The sequence below is a fragment of the Oncorhynchus mykiss genome, chromosome 28 (genome assembly GCF_057628025.1).
Source record: "Oncorhynchus mykiss isolate SJ-2025 chromosome 28, ASM5762802v1, whole genome shotgun sequence".
NCBI classification, from domain to species: domain Eukaryota; kingdom Metazoa; phylum Chordata; class Actinopteri; order Salmoniformes; family Salmonidae; genus Oncorhynchus; species Oncorhynchus mykiss.
This window is the reverse complement of record NC_143049.1, coordinates 29,937,041-29,955,386: the sequence shown is the minus strand read 5'-3', so window position 1 is coordinate 29,955,386 and position 18,346 is coordinate 29,937,041. Positions and strand designations below refer to the sequence as shown.

The window sequence follows — 18,346 nt, the reverse complement described above, 5'->3', positions numbered from 1 at the left end:
ACCAAAGTGCATTCATCTCTAGGAGACAGAACGCATCTCCTTCCTGAGCGGTATAACGGCTGCGTGGTCCCACGGTGTTTATACTTGCGTACTATTGTTTGTACAGATGAACGTGGTACCTTCAGGCGTTTGAAACTTGCTCCCAAGGATGAACCAGACTTGTGGAGGTCTACAATTTGTTTTCTGAGGTCTTGGCTGATTTCTTTTGATTTACCCATGATGTCAAGCAAAGAGGCACTGAGTTTGAAGGTTGGCCTTGAAATACATCCACAGATACACCTCCAATTGACTCAAATGATGTTAAATAACCTATCAGAAGCTTCTAAAGCCATGACATCATTTTCTAGAATTTTCCAAGCTGTTTTAAGGTACAGTCAACTTAGTGTATGTAAACTTCTGACCACTGGAATTGTGATAAAGTGAATTAGAAGTGAAATAATCTGTCTGTAAACAATTGTTGGAAATATTACTTGTGTCATGCACAAAGTAGATGTTCTCCCTGACTTGCCCAAACTATAGGTTTTTAACAAGAAATTAGTGGAGTGGTTGACAAACTCCAACCTAAGTGTATATAAACCTCCGACTTCAACTGTAATTGTTACCCAGAAATTATAGTTAGATAAAAAGAGCTGCATTGGACCTCTAAAGCAAGTTTTCTGCAATTCTACTAATTATGCCATGGGGCAAAAAAATAAATAAAAGCTAATTTACAGCAATGACCTATTTTGCCTTGGGGTGGAGAGAAATGTTTACAGTTTTAAAGCTAATTTCCTGCAATTCTACACATGTTGTAATTACTTATGCCTTGTTAATATGATATCTGAGTGAGAATGACTAACAAAATCAATAGGGGACCTGGAGGTCAAACAGCAAAGAGTCTCCTCTCTCCTGTGTGACATGAAAAGCAATAAGTGATCGAGGAGAGTGTCAATTCGTTAGTAGGCGAACAAAGGAGTTTGCGCCCATCATCGATGACCTACTTTAACAGAGGATGCACAAGAGTATCCTGGCAGCGGTAAGTGTGTAAGTGTTTTAATATCTGCCACACCCGCTTTGAATCAGCTGTTGTTTTCTCAAAGGAGAAAGCATGCACACATTTAAAAAACATTACACTACTTATCCTTTCATCTATAAAATGTCTTGCACAAGTATTTTCATTTTTTCTTTAATCACTTTACACATTTATTTTGGGATCTACCCCCTTAAACGTAATACGCCTGAGTGGAAAAGGAGTCTCATTTCATATGAGTTAATTTCCCTCGTTTCCTCTCCTCATCTCCACTTCTGGATTATCTTTGACCTTTTTCAAAAGCAGGCGAGGAGAGGACGTTGGAGAGAGGCGATAGGAGTCGAGCAAATTCAACTGAGATTCTCCCCATGAACTCCCCATTACTCCATTATGTTACCTGCTTAGAGTTGGATGGAGTGAGAGAAGACCATTTTTTATGAGATGTACTACTGAAAAAGGCATGAAAAAAGTAAAGCATAATTCCACCAGACAAATTCAATATTGAACTTTAACAGCCTGTTATATTCAATAAAGTGGCCTTTAATATAGACCATATGGAGAATGTTCCTCGGTGCACCCTCTGTGACTTCTAGGAAGATTTGAATCGACTTGACCGCAAAATGTCTCCAAGATTTCCCATCATTGTGAAGCCCTAGTTATACTCTTGGTTTGTCAAAATAATTTCAGAAGATTGTTATTTATGTCATGTGATTAGTGATTCATTTATGTCTGTCCCTCATTTTAAGGTCAACCCTGTTACGTGAACTGAACTCTTGTTTTAATATGGTGAAAATATTCCTTTCAAAAAAAATAAAAAAAATAATCTAATATTCAAATCACAGTGTGAAAGCAGGTGAGCTGGTGGTACATTGGGCTGGATGTGTCAATGTGGAGTTCATACATGCATAATCTATGTGTATAAAGTAGTTGTTGTGGAATTGTTAGGTTAGATTACTCATTGGTTATTACAGCATTGTCGGAACTAGAAGCACAAGCATTTCGCTACACTCTCATTAACATCTGCTAACCATGTGTATATGACAAATAAAATTGTATTTTATTTTATTTGATCTATGAGCAGAGTTACTGTTTTACCTCAATTAGCCACGTAATCCCTAGTTTGAAAGCCACTGTTTTCTGCTAGCTCTGCTGTGGCATTTTCCCTACATTTCCCCCCACGTGGGCCAGCCCCCTAGCAATTTAAGTTCCAGCCAATGACATCCAGCTCCCCACCAACTAGCAAGAATAAAACAACGCAGAGAGAGAGAGAGCAATGACATGGTGCATATATCTGAACATATGTGACTTGCTCTCTCATAATCAGTCACATTGACCCCAAAACACATTTAGATTTGTATACACTGCTGGAAAGAGGAGATGCTTAGCTTCAAAACAATGTATAGCTAGTTTCAATGGAGGTCTGTCACCCTTATGAGCTGTTCAGAGAAAATCACCCCAGAAGTTTGTTGTTGGTTTTTAGCATGGCGCCAATTGCATTCTGCATGTCTCACTGTATGAGACAGTGTATAAGACTTGTTATTTGGCATCACTTGTAGCTGGCTTGCTACTCATTAACAGTTGACAAGATAATGTGCTAGCTAGCTGGTGTTTGTGCTTGTGCTAGCCAGCTAAACAGCTAGTTAGCTAGCTTGTCAGATGACTTGTCAAATTAACTTGAACTCCAATTACCATTTTACTCTTGTCAGTGTTGTTTTTAATCAACTCCCTTGTCATTTTACACTTTTCTGTCTTGTTTTAAATAAACAATCAACTACAGAAGAGTACATTTCGCTTTCAGTTGACCTCCTTTGAGTTATAAGGGTGTAAAGCCTTATTTGAATATTTCTTAATGTGTCACATTATCGTGGTTTACAATGTGAAATCAATTCCCTGTTGGAAGCCTATTTGCAGGAAGATATACAGCACTTTTACATCACTCACACCTTCCATTAAGAATACTTGTCAGAGTAGGGAAGAAAATACAGTACATGAAGACTACCTACACCATGTAAACTGGAACAACTATCTCACCTACGGTTGCTATAAATCCAACCACTTACAGATTGGATTAGTTTTTTTTTTAAATAGACCTTCCCTTTTGTCCTCAGAACAGCCTCAATTCGTCGGGGCATGGACTCTACAAGGTGTCGAAAGTGTTCCACAGGGATGCTGGCCCATGTTGACTCCAACGCTTCACACAGTTTTGTCAAGTTGGCAGTATGTCCTTTGGGGTGGTGGGCCTTTTTTGATACACACAGGAAACTGTTTGGCATGAAAAACCCAGCAGCCTTGCAGTTTTTGACACAAACCGGTGCCCCTGGCCTAGCACCTACTATCATACCCTGTTCAAAGGCAGGTAGTCTAGCAGTTAAGAGCATTGGGTCAGTAACCGTGAAAGGTTGCTGGTTTGAATCCCTGAGCTGCCTAGGTAAAAAAAACATGTTGATATTCCTTTGAGCAAGGCACTTAACCCTAATTGCTCTGGATAAGAGCATCTGCTAAAATGCACTTAAATATTTTGTGTTGCCCATTAACCTTCTGAATGGCACACACTCACAATCCATTTCTCAAGGCTTACAAATCCTTCTTTAACCTGTCTCCTCCCCATCTACACTGATTGAAGTGGATTTAATAAGTGACATCAATAAGGGAACATAGCTTTCACCTGGATTCACTTGGTCAGTCTGTGTCATGGAAAGAGCATAATGTTTTATAGACTCAGTGTATACACATACACATATTCCTCTTCTGTAACGGTCACTGAATGGTGTCTTGTCTCATTTAGCATTCAGCAGGATATACTGTAATCCTGGATAAATAAGTGTTGTGTTGGGATGTGTTGTGACATGAATATCATTAATGCAATGACTGTTATCTTAGCAACTTAGTTAACTATGTTGAATTGATTATGTGATTAAATGAATCGTGTAACAATTAACTCGGTAACTTGGGGCACCACAGGAAAACTTATTGAACAAGTAACTAACTCCCGAATTAAACTCTTATAAGATGTACAGTATTTTACCTCATATCAGTCTCATTCTGAATGTCGTAATATTCTATAAATCTGCACGAACCCCAGTCTACATGATGACAGCGATACACAAATTGGCTAAATGATTTATTTACGAACTAACTAAATAATCACACAGAATGACATAAGCACACACAGGATATATTAGACGCTTATTTGTTTGAAACCTATCACTCGTTTGTGTCACACTGCTTTTCTTTATCTTGGCCAGGTCGCAGTTGTAAATGAGAACTTGTTCTCAACTAGCCTACCTGGTTAAAAAAAGGTGAAAGAAATAAAATCAAAAACTAGATGGTTTCATTTCAAAGAGACAAACAATTACATTTAGTTGCAAGACGAGATACCTCCGCCTCACTCGCAGAGAAAAAAGTAGCAATGCAAGTTTTTCACAGTCAAATTTTAACAAAATAACTGTACAAGTTCTACATTTGTGACATCAATATTTAAAAAAAGATATACTGTATAATAAAAAAAATTGCAATTCGGTAAAATGAGATCTGGGCTCTGGTCAAATGTAGCGCACTGTATAGGGAATATGGTGCCATTTGGGATGATGCCTAACTCTAACCTAACACTATAGCATGACGCTAGATTGATGACGTGATGAATTGATATTTTAAACAAGATGCAAACTTTCCATTTTAACTAAATAATGGATATAGCATTTTCGCACCAAACCAATTGTAAAATCTCAAATCTATGAATTAATCATCTGAGGACAGTAATATTTTACACACACATTTCTTTTACCAGGTAAGTTGACTGAGAACACATTCTCATTTACTGCAACTACCTGGGGAATAGTTACAAGGGAGAGGAGGAATGAATGAGCCAATTGGAAGCTGGGGATGATTTGGTGACCGTGATGGTACGAGAGCCAGATTGGGAATTTAGGATTTTTTTTTTTTGCCCGTTTAACGTCCCAGGCAAAAGACAGCACCCTACACAGGGCAATGTCCCCAATCAGACCAAAGGAAAGAGTGCCCCCTACTGGCCCCACAACACCACTTTCAGCAGGATCTGGTCTCCCATCTAGGAACCAACCAGAACCAACCCTGCTCAGCTTCAAAAGCAAGCCAGCAGTGGGATGCAGAGTGGTATGCTGCTGGAAAATAAAAAGGTATCCTGAGTGGCACAGCAGTCTAAGGCACTGCATCTCAGTGCTAGAGGCATCACTACAGACCCTGGTTCGATTCCAGGCTGTATCACAACCAGCCGTGATTGGGAGTCCCATAGGGCAGTGCACAATTGGCCCAGCATTGGCAGGGTTTGGCAGGGGTAGGCTGTCATTGTAAATAAGAAGTTGTTCTTAACTGACTTGCCTAATTAAATCAAGGTAACATTTTAAAAAAGGTACCATAAGCATTCATTTCTGATGAAAAATTGAATTAGAAAGCATTTTGGGAATAAACTCTTCAGTTGATGCTTCATTCACTTCACCCTCACCTCTGTTGTATGGTATTCCTAAAATTATACTTTGTTCGGGGGATTTACATGTTGCATTGCATATTCAGCATTCAACACAAATACAGAAGTTGGTGACTATGAATTTCATAGAATGAAATATAAAAAAGAAAACAGTGTTACTCTCTGACACGGTCTTGTCTCCTGCATACAGTACTGTCCCCTGTTCTGTTTCACCTAATGACATTGGAATTTACAAGAAGTCACAAGATTTTCCTGTGGATATAGGTTAGTCAATATATCCACAGGAAAGTTAAATTAAATAAAATGTTCAAAGTACTGGTAATACATTCAGATTTCTATCACCTGAAGCATGCACAGAGCAATGTAAACAAGTGCACGAGCTAGGCAAGTATGCATGCATCTCGTGCATGTATTTTTTATATTGTATGCATGCTTCAGGTGATAGAAATTTGAATGCATTACCAGTACTTTGAAAAGTTGATGTAATTATACTTTACTGTGGATATATTGTCTCACATCCCTACCGCCAAAAGGACCAACCGCACAGACAACCAGTAAGGTAAGTTAAAATATAATTTTATTCAACATTCTGGCTTGTAGTAGTTGTGAGGAAACTTTCTTGATTCAAACGCTAATTTCTGCAGGACGTAGAATTCAATGTAATTAAACATTGAGTTTCCAGGCAGTACATGACCCTAAGCATGATGGGATGTTTCTTGCTTAATTAATTCAGGAACCGCACCTATGTGGTAGCACCTGCTTTCAATACACGTTGTATCCCTCATTAACTCAACTGTTTCCTTTATGTTGGCAGTTACCTGCACATCCAATACAAGCCATAAAAGAAGAGACATCGCCACCTGTGGGTAGAGAATGAGAAAAGCGTCTTTCCACCATGAGTTTTGAACCATCCTATTTTTCCAGGTAAATTAAAAGAGATAAACCATTTATTTGTGTGTGTGTGTGTGTGTGTGTGTGCGTGTGTGTGTGTGTGTGTGTGTGTGTGTGTGTGTGTGTGTGTGTGTGTGTGTGTGTGTGTGTGTGTGTGTGTGTGTGTGTGTGTGTGTGTGTGTGTGTGTGTGTGTTGCTATACTGTATACTGTGTGTGAAAATATAAATAACTGCCATGGTGGTGTAGGCAGTGTAATCTGTACCCAGCAGGCTGGATCCCCACTGTGTGAGAGTCAGTGTATTGTTCCTGCAGCGCGTCAGATAACAACTCATCAACATACAGAATAATTTGGCTGCAAGAGACACTCTACCATCCATCTGCTCTGAGATGATAAATACACACACACATGCGTGCACACACACACACACTTACCCTGTCTTTTTGTCACTCTTTCTCTCTCTCTCGCTCTCTCTCTCTCATACACTCTTTTTAGATGGACAGTATGACTATAGTCTCCAGTTTGCAGGTAAATGTATGTTAGGCAGTCCAGTCACAGAGCTAGTTATGGAGGTCACAGTCCAGTCACAGAGCTAGTTATGGAGGTCACAGTCCAGTCACATAGATAGTTATGGAGGTCACAGTCCAGTCACAGAGATAGTTATGGAGGTCACAGTCCAGTCACAGAGCTAGTTATGGAGGTCACAGTCCAGTCACAGAGATAGTTATAGAGGTCACAGTCCAGTCACAGAGATAGTTATGGAGGTCACAGTCCAGTCACATAGATAGTTATGGAGGTCACAGTCCAGTCACAGAGCTAGTTATGGAGGTCACAGTCCAGTCACAGAGATAGTTATAGAGGTCACAGTCCAGTCACAGAGATAGTTATGGAGGTCACAGTCCAGTCACATAAATAGTTATGGAGGTCACAGTCCAGTCACAGAGATAGTTATGGAGGTCACAGTCCAGTCACAGAGATAGTTATGGAGGTCACAGTCCAGTCACAGAGATAGTTATGGAGGTCACAGTCCAGTCACATAAATAGTTATGGAGGTCACAGTCCAGTCACAGAGATAGTTATGGAGGTCACAGTCCAGTCACATAAATAGTTATGGAGGTCACAGTCCAGTCACAGAGATAGTTATGGAGGTCACAGTCCAGTCACAGAGATAGTTATGGAGGTCACAGTCCAGTCATAGCCGCGGAATACTGGAGAGGTCCTAAAACACCTGGTTGTCTCCCCTTTCCTAGAAACACTGCACTTTGTTTTTGTGACGTGTGCAAGTGGAGCAAATATCACAATAATTCATACAAAAACAGAAACATATTTTTACTGCAATATTATCGTTAAGTAAAATGATTGATACAGCGATTATGCATTATATGTAGCGTTTATGCATTATTACTTTGTCTGTGGTTTACTTTTTGGTTTTGTGTCGCATCATCAATGAATAACTCTCCATGTTGGTTGTGATTGTTTGGTAATGCCTCAGACAGTCTGCGAGTGTGGAGAATCTAAATACTGTGAACCACTTTCACAATGGCAGGATATCCTGAAGGTCACTGAGCCATGCTGACCTTTGCAGGAAGTTGTCACTTGCTTAGAGGAAGTGAGGATTCCAGACTGGAGTGGGAGTGTTTTTCATGCCTTGTGGGGGGTTATGGATTTACTTCACATTGCTAGGCAGTAGGATGTGTTACAGGGAGAGATTGGTCCATTTGAGATTAATTCAGCTTTAAAATGTAAGAACAAGTTGTTGTCAAATAGTCCTAACATATTAGTTCCATAGTCTTAATTCTATATGGGTAATGATTCCTGCGAAATAAGTGAATAAAGAAAAATGCATAACAAAAATGTACAAATCTGTGTTATAAATATGATTGAAAAAATGGTCTAGTTTATAACCCACAATTGTCATGGTTTACAAAACACATAAGGAGTATTTTGTATGGCAGTATTTTGCGTTTTTGTGTGTTCATTTTATTCAGCATTTGATATAAAAGTCATTGCATATAGTCATAGATATATTTATCATACAACAAACATGCTTTTTTACTAAAAACAACAATGTCCCTTTGCTTTACTGTAGTTCATAAAATAGTAACCAAAGGTACCAAGATAGGCTACTAAATGTCTGCTGAAAAAGCAGCAATCAAATAACCAAACAACAGGGATGTACGCCTCACTGTTTACTGACATAAAACCGCTGATGTCGTTGCTAATCCCAACAGAGAAAAGGAGGGCATATTAAGAAGGTGATATACTAAGTGTACCATACCAAATCACAACTGCATTACATTGAAAACAAGATTGAAATAGAAATGTATAATATACAAAATGATTGGGTGAGTCATCATACGATTTCATTGGACCTCAGTTACGGAAATACTATTTGTACCTCTTGACAGGAGAAATTGTCATTTATTATCCACTGGTATCTGTAGTTGCTAGTTACCTTGCTGCACATAAGTCCATCATCTACATGCTATGGCAGTGTGTCTCAGAAATCAGATTGTACTTGATATGTGTGTGTGTGTGTTTGTGTGTGTGCAAACGGTTCACGGTCAGTTGCCATGTTACTCAGGGGTGTTTTACTTAATGCTAATCAGTAATGTTTGACAAAAAAATATACAAATAAGGTACCACATTTATATCATTATATGTGTTTGTCATACATGTTCTAGAGAACATGTTGTTTGTCCACTGTTGAATGAATGTAATCAGGAGCACTGAGCAGAATCTAAAAAAATGTTTTTAATTCCTGAAAACCCAGTTAAAATATATAAAACTGCCTAATCACATCACTTGACATGAACCACTGTAAAAATATTTTGGTAGGTAATGATATATGTGCATGTTTGACAATGTGTTGTGAGTGCTAAAACCTTAAGATAACACATTCTCAAGCAAATAATTGTCTTTAATGCTTGTTTAAGTGTGTATTTTATTGTGAGGATTTGACATCAAGCCATTGCTATCAGTGAAACAGCTATGCTGTTGTCATGTTGTTGTCGTAAACTTGACTGTTCAGAAGAGTTAGAATGCCCTCATTGACAACTGGCAAAGTTGGATCCTAACCCAAGGTGAGAACATCCCATTGCCATTTCCTGGTGTAACCTCCATTGCGTCGCCTCATGGTACCATGGCATGAGTGACTTCTATGATGATGACATAGGATGTATACTTCTCATGACATGATAATGTAACAGAAGCACACTGTATTTGAACATTCACAACTCAGGAAATATGAGGTGTTCCTCAATCCAGGTCATAGACAGCATTAAAAGCATGCAGAATTTACAAGTCTTTCGTTTTGTCAACCAATTGACCAAATAAGGACCATACCAAGCAAGCTGCCATTGGATTCAGAATGAGCTGATTAGAATCCTGACGAAGTGAAATTCTGTCATCAGCATGCTTCCAGAACCTAAAGCACTGCTCTTTTGATGAATCTCAGAGATGCTAGGACCCTTGTCATCCATATTTAAGTCATCCCTCTTTCAGGGAAAAAAGTCAATCCATGTGTTTTCCTGTGGTCCACCATCAACTCCGTCATCATCAACTCCATCATCGTCAACTCCGTCACCAACATTGTTATAACTGTCACCACCAATATTATCATCACCATCATCGCTGACTGCCACTGTCTTGTGGACGCACGTTGCGTCGCAGTTCCCTACCGCGCGGGGCGGGCACAGTCCTCTGGCCTGTGGGTGAGTCCCGGTCCTCGGTGAAGCTCTCGGGGCTGCCGTCCCCATCTGGCAGACTCCCGCAGCTGGACCCAGGCGACAACGTGCCCTGGAGGAGCAGGTCGTCCTCCGTGGCCAGTCCCACCACATCCTGACGGGGCCCCTGGGGTTGACCCTCACGGCCCCCCACCAGAAGCCCTGTCTCGTCGCCCACGGCCACTGTGCCCCCTCCGTCCTGGTCATCCAGCAGGTTGGACAGGAAGCTGATATACTTCATGGCCAGACGCAGTATCTCATTCTTGCTCAGCTTCTTGTCCGGTGGGTGGGTGGGGATGAGCTTCCGAAGCTCTGAGAATGCTCCGTTGACGTTCTGCTGCCGCCAGCGCTCCCGGCTGTTGGTGAAGATCCGCCGTACAATCTTTGGCTGGCCAGCTGGCAGAGGAGAGGAGGAGGAGAGGAGGATGGGGGAGGAGGAGAGGAGAAGGGGAGGAATGGGAGGAGGAATAGGAGGAGAAGGGGAGTGGAGAAGGAGGAGGAGGAGAGGTGAAGGAGGAGGAGGAGAAGGATTAGGAGGAGGAGGAGGAGAAAGGAGGAGGAGAAAGGAGGAGGAGAAGAGAAGGGGAGGAGAAGGTGATCAGGAGTAACGGGAGAGATACAGGATGTAGGAAGGGAGATGCACAAATGAAAAGTAAGACTCAGTCAGTCCAAATGTTTTATCATGTCAATTTCATTGTTAAAGTCAGGCTTGCTTATTCTCTTAACTCCTCCACAGAAGTGGACACTTCAGATGTAAGTTTTCCTCCTCACGAGGTAAATTAAAAACGATAAGTGATGAGAATGTGTTAAAACCTCTCTGGGATCGCCAACAGCCAGTGAAAGTGCAGGGCGCCAAATTCAAAACAACAAAAATCTCATAATTACAATTCCTCAAGCATACAAGTATTTTACACCATTTTAAAGATACAATTCTCGTTAATCCAGCCACAGTGTCTGATTTAAAAAATGCATAACAGCGAAAGCACCACAAACGATTATGTTAGGTCACCACCAACTCACAGAAAAACACAGCCATTTTTCCAGCCAAAGAGAGGAGTCACAAAAATCACAACTAGAGATAAAATGAATCACTAACCTTTGATGATCTTCATCAGATAACACTAATGGGACTTCAAACCAAACACGCTAACAAAAGGAGGTATTTGGACATGAATGATGAACTTTATCGAATAAATCAAACATTTATTGTGTAACTGGGATTCCTGGGAGTGCATTCTGATGAAGATCATCAAAGGTAAGTTAATATTTATAATGCTATTTCTGACTTCTGTTGACTACACAACATGGAGGATATAGGTTTGTTTTGGTCTCTGAGCGCTGTACTCTGATTATTGCATGGTTAGCTTTTTCGGTACAGCTTTTTTCAAATCTGACACACTGGTTGCATTAAGGAGAAGTTTACCTAAAGTTCCATGTATAACACTTGTATTTTCATCAACATTTATGATGAGTAGTTCTGTAAATTGATGTGGCTCTCTGCAAAATCAGCGGATGTTTTCAGAACTACTGAACATAACGCGCCAATGTATACTGAGATTTTTTGATATAAATATGAATTTTATTGAACAAAACATACATGTATTGTGTAACATGAAGTCCTATGAGTGTCATCTGATGAAGATCATCAAAGGTTAGTGATTAATTTATCTCTATTTCTGCTTTTTGTGACTCCTCTCTGTGGATGGAAAAATGGCTGTGTTTTTCTGTCAATAGGCACTCACCTAACATAATCGTTTGTGGTGCTTTTGCCGTAAAGCCTATTTGAAATTGGACACTGTGGTGGGATTAACAACAAGTGTATCTTTAAAATGGTGTGAAATACATGTATGTTTGAGGAATTTCATTTATGAGATTTCTGTTGTTTGAATTTGGCGCCCTGCACTTTCACTGGCTGTTGTCATATCGATCCCGTTAGCGGGATCTCAGCCATCTGGAATCATGTAGTAACCAAAAGTGTTAAACAAATCTAAATATATTTTATATTTGAGATTCTTCAAAGTAGCCAACCTTTGCCTTGATGACATATTTGCACATTATTGTCTTTCTCTCAACCAGCTTCATGAGGTAGTCACCTGGAATGCATTTCAATTAACAGGTGTGCCTTGTTGAAAGGTCATTTGTGGAATTTATATCCTTCTTAATGCATTCGAGACAATCAGTTGTGTTGTGACAAGGTAGGGGTGGTATACAGAAGATAGCCCTATTTGGTAAAAGACCAAGTCCATATTATGGCAAGTACAGCTCAAATAAACAAAGAGAAATGACACTCCATCATTACTTTAATGAAGGTCAGTAAATCTGGAAAATGTCAAGAACTTTAAAAGTTCCTTCAAGTGCAGTCGCAAAACCCATCAAGCGCTATGATGAAACTGGCTCTCATGAGGAACTTCACAGGAAAAGAAGACCCAGAGTTACCTCATCTTCAGATGATAGGTTCATTAGAGTTACCAGCCTCACAGCCTAAATTGCAGCCAAAAATAAATGCTTCACAGAATTCAAGTAACAGACACGTCTCAACATCAACTTGATAGGAGAGACTGCGCGAATCAGGCCTTCATGGTCGATTGCTGCAAAGATACTGCTACTAAAGGACACCAATAAGAAGAAGGGACTTGCTTGGGCCAAGAAACACGAGCAATGGACATTAGACCGGTGAAAATCTGTCCTTTGGTCTGATGAGTCCATATTTGAGATTTTTGGTTCCAACCGCTGTGTTTTTGTGAGACACAGGGTAGGTGAATGGATCCCTCATGTGTGGCTCCTACCGTGAAGCATGGAGGAGGAGGTGTGATGGTGTAGTAGAGCTTTTCTGGTGACACTATCAGTGATTTATTCAGAATTCAAGGCACACTTAACCAGCTTGGCTACCACAGCATTCTGCAGTGATACGTCATCCCATCTGGTTTGCTCTTACTGGGACACACTTTGAGATGGTTTGGGATGAGTTGGACTGCAGAGTGAAGGAAAAGCAGCCAACAAGTGCTCAGCAAATGTGGGAACTCCTTCAAGACTGTTGGAAAAGCATTCCAGATGAAGCTGGTTGAGAGAATGCCAAAAGTGTGCGAAGTTGTCATCAAGGCAAAGGGAGCTACTTTGAATAATCTCAAATATGACATATATTTTGAACAGCCACACACAAGCCTAAGATCACCGGAGCAGTGGAAACGCGTTCTCTGGAGGGATGTATGACGCTTCCACCATCTGGCAGTCCGAAGGACAAATCTGGGTTTGTCCATACACAAAATGGTTTGTTGAGATCGGTGTGAAAGAACTTGACTGGCCTGCACAGAGCCCTGACCTCAACCCCACCTTTGGAATGAATTAGAACGCCGACTGCGAGCCAGGTCTAATCACCCAACATCAGTGCCCGACCTCACTAATGCTCTTGTGGCTGAAAGCAAGTCCCGGCAGCAATGTTCCAACATCTAGCGCAGGGCTGCCCAACCCTCTTCTTGGAGATCTCCTGTCCTGTAGGTTTTCAGTCCAACCCTAATTAAGCATATCTGATTCAGCTAGTTAAAGTCTTGTTGAGCAGCTAATTAGAAGATTCAGATGTGTTCATTTAGGTTTGGACTGAAAACCCACAGGACGGTAGATCTCCAGGAAAAGGGTTGGGCAGCCCTGATCTAGTGGAAAGCCTTCCCAGAAGAGTGGAGGCTGTTATAGCAGCAAAGGGGGGACCATCTCCATATTAATGCCCATGATTTTGGATTGAGATGTTCGATGAACATTATTTTTGTCATGTAGTGTATTTTCCAAAGTTGTTTTTTAGATATTGGTACATGAAGCCGATTAACAATATCGGCAGCTCACGCCAGAAACTGTGGGATGCATTTGAGAAATAGAATATCCCATTGGTGCATGCCATTCTCTTGGAACACACCCAGCCTCCCTTAATCCTCCAGTTTACTATGCAGCAAAGCCTTGGCATGGCAGCACCTAACTCCCTCCACCCTCCCTTTATTCTACAACTGCATTTGACTGTGAGTGGGGGATAGAGAAAATGAGATGCAGTATATTATGTTTCTAAGAAGCTAAAACCATAGACATCAGATGTATATTTGACCATTTCAGAAGATTAGGTTTAGTTAGGAGTTCTCTAGAGAAGTTGGTGGTCAGTAGACTATTTTATTAAATACCTGCCCCTGTTACAGCCATGCCAGGGGATAAATGGAATGGGATGACGTTGGGATGAGGAGAAGACTGCAAGCAGCAGGAGGACACAGCAGAGTTGCGTCTTACCATACTTAGAAAGATCTAAAAATGCGCCTACCCTCGTCAAACTCAACCTCGTAAGGCGCTGGGCGGTGCTTTACCCTGTTGCTGGGGTACATGCAGTATTGTTCCGACTCTCCTCCAAGGCTAGTGACAGAGAAAATATATGAGGCACAGGTGACCATAGACACACACTATTGACACACAGGCACATATAGGCTATAACAGCTCACCAATATGAGGTATGAAGCAATACCTAACTATTTCATTAAATTGATAGCCTAATTATAGCCTCTATAATATATGCCATTGAGCAGAGGATTTTAGAAAAACGACTTTAAGTCATGCATGCATACATTTTCAGGATGGATGGTCACGGAAATCAAACCCACTATTCTGCCATAGCAAGCACCATGCTCTACCAACTGAGCTACAGAGGACCACAGATGGTCTCAGTGTCCCTACTCACAACCAAAACACATCATCTATGTGTGAGTATAGGCAGTAGACTAACCTGAAATCCTCCACATTCAAATGAGTTGAGGAAAAGACTGCAATTAATCAACACAGGTAACTTAGAAGTAAAGGCACTGACAGATACCCTTGTGAAGGTAGATTAAGCCAATAGCCTAGATAACAAGTTTCTCATTTATTTTTATTTTTAGGTAGACTATAAACACGTGTTGATGTATGCCTATCGGTAGGCCTAATACTGTAGGCTACATATGACGGTGAATAACATAGGCTTATAGACTATATTCTTTAGGGTGAAATAAATCTATCAGGAAAACATAACATTTGTTTCAAATGCATAAAGGCTATTTGATGTTTTATTATATTTTACCTGTTGATTGCGGAGAGAGGTGGCGCCAGGTTGTAGAGCATTGCTCGCGCTGGGAGAGGGAACGCGTTTGGGCTCAGCTGAACCATTCGGGCGTCGTTCAGTGCGTCTCGGTGCGGCAGAGGCAACGGCACGGGTGGTCTGCGAAGCTCCGTGATCGGTACCGTGAGACTGTCCGTTCTCTGCTGTCCCGCCTTTATATCGTCTCTCCTCGAAAGCTCGATTACGGGTACTTCCCCTTTCAGGTCAAGAGCGTCGTACGCGGTTTCCTTGGCAACGCCGTTGAGGATGATGGTCCGGTTGCGCGGGTCCCGCAGAGGCGCGTCATCTGTTTTAACCCCCTCCCCTGGGAAGTTCTCCTCCTTCGAGTCCTCCGGGTCTTTGCATCCATTCCCCCTGATGATGGAATCCTGCTTCAGTGGGCTGCACGATTTGGCACCGGGACTTCCAGGACAAAGCTCCGGCTTAATTTTTTCCATAATTTCATCACGTTGTAGTTATGCCCTGCCTTTCCATTAATCAGCTGTCGAAAACACCACACTATGGGGCAGAAAAATATTTCGTAAATAGATGCATGCGATAACCTAAAATAAGACTGATCTATAAAAAAACGTGTTTGATTCTTCAAGTCAGATTCAGATTCTAGACTTTCCCCCGTCATTTCATCACTCCATGACTCCATCATTATAAATCTGTTATTATGCTGTGAAGGGTCGTGTGTATAAAGCCCCACATTTTAAAGAGAGAATATGTTGATTTCGTTTAGTCTAGAAATAAGCAAGAAAATAACCCCTAAAATGCAGGCATCTGCACATCAAATTGTTACTTGTTTTTGATTCAAAACGGGTGGTGCATCTCGTCATCAATGTCCCAAATAATCATCACCAACACGTTTCCATGTCATTTTGTAGGATATGGTCGAGATACTTATTTTCCACATTTTGGATTAGCCCCTAAATAAATCCTAGAAGGCTCACCGAAGGGTTGTCTATTATGAAAAAATAGGCTAGTTCTACTTCTTGAAATTCTCCGAATAGCTATGGACATCTTTGAGTGCACCACATTGAATATGTTTGAAAGAAGAAGAAATACATTCAACGCGAATAACGAACAGGCCTACAAAGAATATGAACAGCACATTATGAGAGGTCAGTCAAAAATAGTATTGAATTAACTGCTTTTGATGGTCATTCGTTCGTGTTGTTCTTTGAAGTCCTTTCCCCCTCAAACAACTGTGCTTTTACTCGTACATTACAACCTGACCAAGGCCTATGGGGCAAGCATTCAATGTGGCATTTGAAATTGAAATTGGTGTTGACGTTTTCAAACATTACTTTTTATTCAAATCCTCTAACGTTTTTATTTTGTTGTTGCAAGAAAGGCCACTTGAAATGATATATTATTATAGGCCTATCTAATTTAATGTATTAATTAATGTATTATTAACAAGAGAATAAGTGAATAGGATTCTTAAAAATCCCTAATCCAAATGCCTTTATAACGACCCTATAATGTTTTTTTTTCCTCTCTCCCACAGTTTAAGCAATAGCCTAAGATCCAGTACAGACATTTGGAACAAAGGTTGGCATAACTGAGCTTTTGTAAGAATTTTGGATGTATTTTTCGTTCCCTTTCTTGTTTTACGGTATAGGCCTAGACGCTGTAGTATTGAAGTGTGTAGCCTACCATAACTCAGAACAACGAAGAAACCACAAGGCAATCTTTTTTAACTGTAGGCTAATAATACAACCTACCAATGTCAATGAGACAATGACAATAAATATGTATATCCATACAGATTAAAATAGGCCAAAACAATCCGTTTTAACCAATAGCCACATAATTATTTAGGCCTAGGCTAATGAGCCTATAATTGTGGGGAGGGGGGGGTTAAATCTGAGAAAAAATAATAGGCCCTATAGCGTTTCTAATGCTTTCCAAAGTGTCCAAGGAACGAACAATAACGAAAAAGCTCCTCAAACACACTCCTAATTGGAATTCAAAATAATTCGCGTGCAAAGCAGGCATGGAAAATGAAACATAGATGAATTGTATGCGCTTACCGTTCCCGACGTGTTGTTGATGTCAGTGTGAAAGTGGAGCCATTTTGTGAGTGGGTCATCCATGTCTGAGTTTTTTTTGTGCTGGTGAAGTGCAGTGTGGAACTGGAAGTGAGGTTTGAGTTATTCCTCATTGCGTCCAGGACGCCCGCTCAGTTTGTGCAGCGGAACACGACCGCAATGTGGCCAGGCGAGATAAGCGCACGGCAGCGGCCTCTTCGTTCCCGATAAGACCCTAAACCCATTATTTATGAAATGATTCATTATTATTTGGCTGTCGTAGGCTATATAGGCTTGTGGAGGGCAAAGCATAAAAAGATATGGATGCAACTCCAGTAACTACAACGATGCGAGGAATAGGCTAAAGGTTAATCGAGGTGATTACATGTTTCTGATCCAATTTTTTTTCCCTGGAAAACAAACAAATATGTATTTAAGGTATAATATGTTTATCTTTGTCGTGCATACGGCTTAAGGGCATATCAACATTAGGCAAAATAACCCTATAATTTATAGAGTAAGCCTGATAATAATAGCCATATAATAATTATAGCCTAATAATCATAATGATAATTATACATTTCAGTTGAATTTAGGTCTAATCTCTATTATATTCGTTAATAAACAACAATACTTTGCTACATTTTTGAATGTACAAATGGATCCAATATCAAAAGACTTCTGATAGGCTACATAAAAACAATGACACTATGCCTATGTATGGAGTGGCCAGACCTGGGATTCATGGCAAATTTAGCGGGTCTCCCCCGGGGGAGACACGGGTGAGAGAGATAAACCCATATCAGCTCCATTCCTCGGATTAGTGAACGGAGAAATCAGCAGTAAAGCGCCATCACCGTCACTGGATGACATATAAGGGGTTTCTCGTTTGGACAAAAGTTCGGCCTATGTCCTCTCTCCTCCAATACCAGGAAACCGATAAGTGGTCGAGGAGTGTGTCAATTCATTAGGCAAACGAAAGACAGCCCTCCCCTCTTCGATAGCCTCTTTGGCAAGGAAGCACAAGCATATACTAATGTGGAAGAGTTTCGATACTGTATAGTGTTCGGGCAAAAAACAAAATATGCACCCCTTGAGGTCCCGAGGACCGAGTTTGTAAAAC

General features: G+C 40.7%; 1 protein-coding gene across 1 annotated transcript; it reads right to left on the bottom strand.

The window, feature by feature from the left end:
* Positions 1 to 8,318: 8,318 nt before the first annotated feature.
* LOC110508870 (T-cell acute lymphocytic leukemia protein 1) lies at positions 8,319 to 17,329 on the bottom strand. Its single transcript, XM_021589740.3, has 4 exons — positions 17,227 to 17,329; positions 15,167 to 15,703; positions 14,381 to 14,469; positions 8,319 to 10,482 (listed from the first exon to the last, which is right to left on the bottom strand). The coding sequence occupies exons 2-4, from the start codon at positions 15,640 to 15,642 to the stop codon at positions 9,989 to 9,991; spliced, it is 1,059 nt and encodes a 352-aa protein (XP_021445415.2). The 5' UTR covers positions 15,643 to 15,703; positions 17,227 to 17,329; the 3' UTR covers positions 8,319 to 9,988.
* Between the last annotated feature and the right edge of the window lie 1,017 nt (positions 17,330 to 18,346).

Bases quoted from the DNA above. Each gene is read 5' to 3' on its own strand.
- LOC110508870 (XM_021589740.3), bottom strand. From the start codon at position 15,642: ATGGAAAAAATTAAGCCGGAGCTTTGTCCTGGAAGTCCCGGTGCCAAA. The intron at 14,470-15,166 runs GTAAAATATAAT...CTCTGTCACTAG, and splicing joins CCTCTCTCCGCAATCAACAG to CCTTGGAGGAGAGTCGGAAC. The intron at 10,483-14,380 runs GTAGGCGCATTT...CTCCTCTGCCAG, and splicing joins CGAGGTTGAGTTTGACGAGG to CTGGCCAGCCAAAGATTGTA.